This window comes from Haemaphysalis longicornis, unplaced genomic scaffold (genome assembly GCF_048455015.1).
Source record: "Haemaphysalis longicornis isolate Haplotype H1 unplaced genomic scaffold, Haemaphysalis longicornis Haplotype H1 scaffold_16, whole genome shotgun sequence".
NCBI classification, from domain to species: Eukaryota; Metazoa; Arthropoda; class Arachnida; order Ixodida; family Ixodidae; genus Haemaphysalis; species Haemaphysalis longicornis.
Window position 1 is genome coordinate 21,227,860 of NW_027526266.1, and position 3,573 is coordinate 21,231,432.

Below are 3,573 nucleotides of genomic sequence, written 5' to 3' on the forward strand. Positions count from 1 at the left end.
CTTCTGATTGATACCTTTCAATAACTTCACATTTTTTGTAAATAGAGCGTTTGTTTTGATGGTGCATTTGCCTCATAATGGCACGCATTAGCTTATACTGCAAGCTAATGTTACCGTCATTTCTTCTGTGTATATTGTTGCAATGTTCACACTATGTTTCTATGGTTTTCCCTGTTTCCAACGTCCTGCCTGGGCCATATAATTCAAGGCTTGTGAAAGATCTCATGACAACACTGTCTTTTCAACCAACCTATTGTATTCAATCTTTAGTCACGTAGCCTTGATTTGTTTTACTATTTGGCGTGTACGCTCTGAAAGGTTGAGAAAATTCGGGTGGGGCAGACGGGACCTGTTTATGCAAGCTTGTCGACCTTCCTCAGCTTGGGGGAAAAGGATAGCAACTTTTTTTTTATTTCAGTGCCTTTAGGTACTGCACTCGGCAACGGTGAAGAAGTTCCTTTGGACTTCAGACGGAGCGCTTATGTTCGGCTAACTATCGAACACTGTACATTGATGAGAGAGTGGTGTCCACTAAATGTGCTGTGGTTATTCAGTCATCAAGTGGGCTCCAAACGAATAGTACCTTACATATGCACTCACTGATGGCATTTGTGTGTACGTACAGCTCAATAGCTTCTGGATTACCTTCAATCGGCCTTGCATGCCAAAATGTGTGCTTTCATGAATGAGCTCTATTGATGTTTTGTTGCGTAGATATCACGTGTCGCTCTAAAGAAACTATTATTCTACTCACTTAAGCTTACATGGTCAACAGAAATCTGATTTCTAAAAAAGTCAGTGTATTGCATACGAAAAGCCTCAATTTATTAATGAAACGTGCAATCGGTAGTTGTGGTCGAATCCTTATTACATGTGCATGCTGTGGTGACATTAATGAAGTACTTTCAGTGCTAATGGGTGCTGCTCCGACATTTGCAGAGGACAGACCACTGGCTCTTGTCTTCCCCAAAAACCCGTTGGACGTGTTGCCCACTGACGACGCCGAGCCCAGCACCAGTTCAGGTGACCCTGTGGATCATGCCGACCTTAACTTTGTTGAAGATGGCAATGAAGGTAACCAACCGCACAGGCAGATTTTTCAACCACACTTTTATTCTTTGTTCAGTACTTGTAATAATTCTGCATTGTGTTCTTCAGGTGTCCCTGCTGACGTCATTGCTGTTTATAAGGAAATAGGTGTTCAAGTAGACACATCGAGCAGTCAGCGTAGCCAGCCCTTGAGCATTTCCAAGCTCCAAGACGGAAAAGACCTCAACGTGCTTACAGGGATTCCATGTTTTCAGCTCTTTTATAACATTACTGACCTATACACAGAAAGTCCTGTACTTGCACGGGCCAAAACCTTCTGTATTTCCAACGAAGATGCAGTGCTCATGTCTCTGATGAGGTTACGCCACAATATGTCATTTTCAGTTCTTGCTGTGCTCTTCGGTGTCCATCGCACCAGAGCATCTGACATATTTAAATCCACCGTGGTGGTCCTAGCAGAAATATTAAGGAAAGCTGTGTACTGGCCAAGTAAAGAAGCTGTCGTGGATAATTTGACCGTGCACTTTAAGGAGTACACAAATGTGAGGGCGGTGTTAGACTGCACTGAGGTGCCGCTGCAGTGGCCAAAAGACCTGGAGTCACAGTTACTGATTTATAGCTGGTATAAGGGCACCTACACAGCAAAGGTGTTAATCTATGAGACACCAGGAGGCCACATTAGTTACATAAGTGAGGCATATGTTGGTAGAGCATCAGACTCTTTTATAACAAAAGAGAGCAAAATCATGGAGAAGTTTCTCCCATCCATCGACAGTGTGATGGTTGACAAAGGTTTTTTAATCGACCAGCTGTGCCTCGATTACCATGTCGAGATGGTGAGACCGCCGTTCTTGCGTAAAAGCAAGCAACTTTCAAAACGTGACGCTGAAAGGAACCAAAGTATAGCAACTGCCCGTGTGCATGTTGAACGTGCCATTCAGCGCATGAAGCAGTACAAAAATCTGACTGGTAACTTGGGCGTTGAACTGTTTCCTTACATTGACAACATTTTGCACGTTATCGCTGGGATTGTAAACCTTTCAAAGCCTATATTCACCAGCGACAAGTTCTTGGCGCAGCAGATGAGCACGTAGTGTTACTGGCTGAGAAAACTTCATTTCCTTGAACATAGTATAGCGTTTAATGGGACCCTGCAATGCCTTCACAACTTTTTTGAAAATCTGAAATGCTTTCAGAACGTGGTCAGCAAATGCATCCAGTATGTTAGGTCAGATAGCCACGAAGTACCCAGGCCAAATATTACTGCTCTACAACTGTCAGATAACTTTAACTTGCTCAAAAGATTTTTAAGCGAAGCTTATTACTCCAGGTGCAAAACCAGAAAACAGCTCTCGGCATGAATTGCATCTGGCCTTCAAGCCAGTGCCTTGTGCGCTTGCGTGGAATTATAAGCGTATAATCGATGTCCAATCTGCGCGCGTTCACTGCGTAAACAGAGCTATCGCTCGACAAACTTCGGCTTCACTCTGCGCGTTCATGCTGACTGTGCCGAGTAGCGTATGTCTGCTGCCTGTAGTGCAATTGTAGATGCGATAATTGCTGCTACAAAAGCTTCGCTGGTCCTCCACCTTCACAGTATGAATATTTTTAGCTCTTTCTCTGACTGGCATGCTACACGCACTTCAATGACGTCATTGAAGTGATGTTCTTATACTTATTTTTATTGATCAAGCGTGAATATGAAACGTGAATGCGTACAGATGCACTGGGAGGTCCCAACGTAAGAACGCCAGGTGGGACCTCCCGTCATGATTGTAAAAAAAAAAGAAAGAGCAATCATTAAGCAACACTAGAATACAATGTCAGCAAATAAACACACAGTATAAAACGGAGAACGATGAATACAAAAACCAAAGAAAAAATATTACACTAAGAAGCAGGAACACTAAAACCAAAGAATACAACTAAAAAAAAGCAATCATCAAGCAACACTAGAATACAATGTCACCAAATAAACACTCAGTATAAAACAGAGAACGATGAATACAAAAACCAAAGAAAAAATAATACACTAAGAAGCAGGAACACTAAAAAACAGAATACAACTCCAATCTAGTCAAAAATGGGTATATGAATGCCACATCAACAAAAAAATATATACTACAGGGGGTGGTTATCCAGCTTTCTTTCGGTTGCAGCAATTAACGCGCTCTATAGCCACTTTAAAAAAATCATAACAAAAGCAAAACAAAAAAAACCGACAAGTCTTCCTGCGAAGAGCAAACCACGTTGTGCCGCTCTGTTCTGGTGATACATATATCCTTTGAAGTGCTTTCAGGCTTGAGGGAAAGCATTTATCTGCCACACTGCGGGGTCCCTTTAAAGAATGCCTTTCTTGCCAACAGTGTGAAACCTTATATACCTGTAGCAGAAGCGAAGCTATCCGTACTTTGTGCACACACGAATAAAACTTGCTGCTCAACGAGCTCTATGTAAAACCCACTGAACTGTTAGCTGCAATTGTGTACTGTTAAAGCACTCTGAACTCCATCGACTAGCATT

General features: G+C 42.3%; 1 protein-coding gene across 1 annotated transcript; it reads left to right on the plus strand.

Moving 5' to 3' along the window:
* The first annotated feature begins 1,403 nt into the window (after positions 1-1,403).
* On the plus strand, positions 1,404-2,447 carry LOC144166139 (uncharacterized). The gene has a single exon (XM_077695745.1). It carries the CDS (start codon positions 1,404-1,406, stop codon positions 2,142-2,144), a length of 741 nt encoding a protein of 246 aa, XP_077551871.1. The 3' UTR covers positions 2,145-2,447.
* The last annotated feature ends 1,126 nt before the right edge of the window (positions 2,448-3,573 follow it).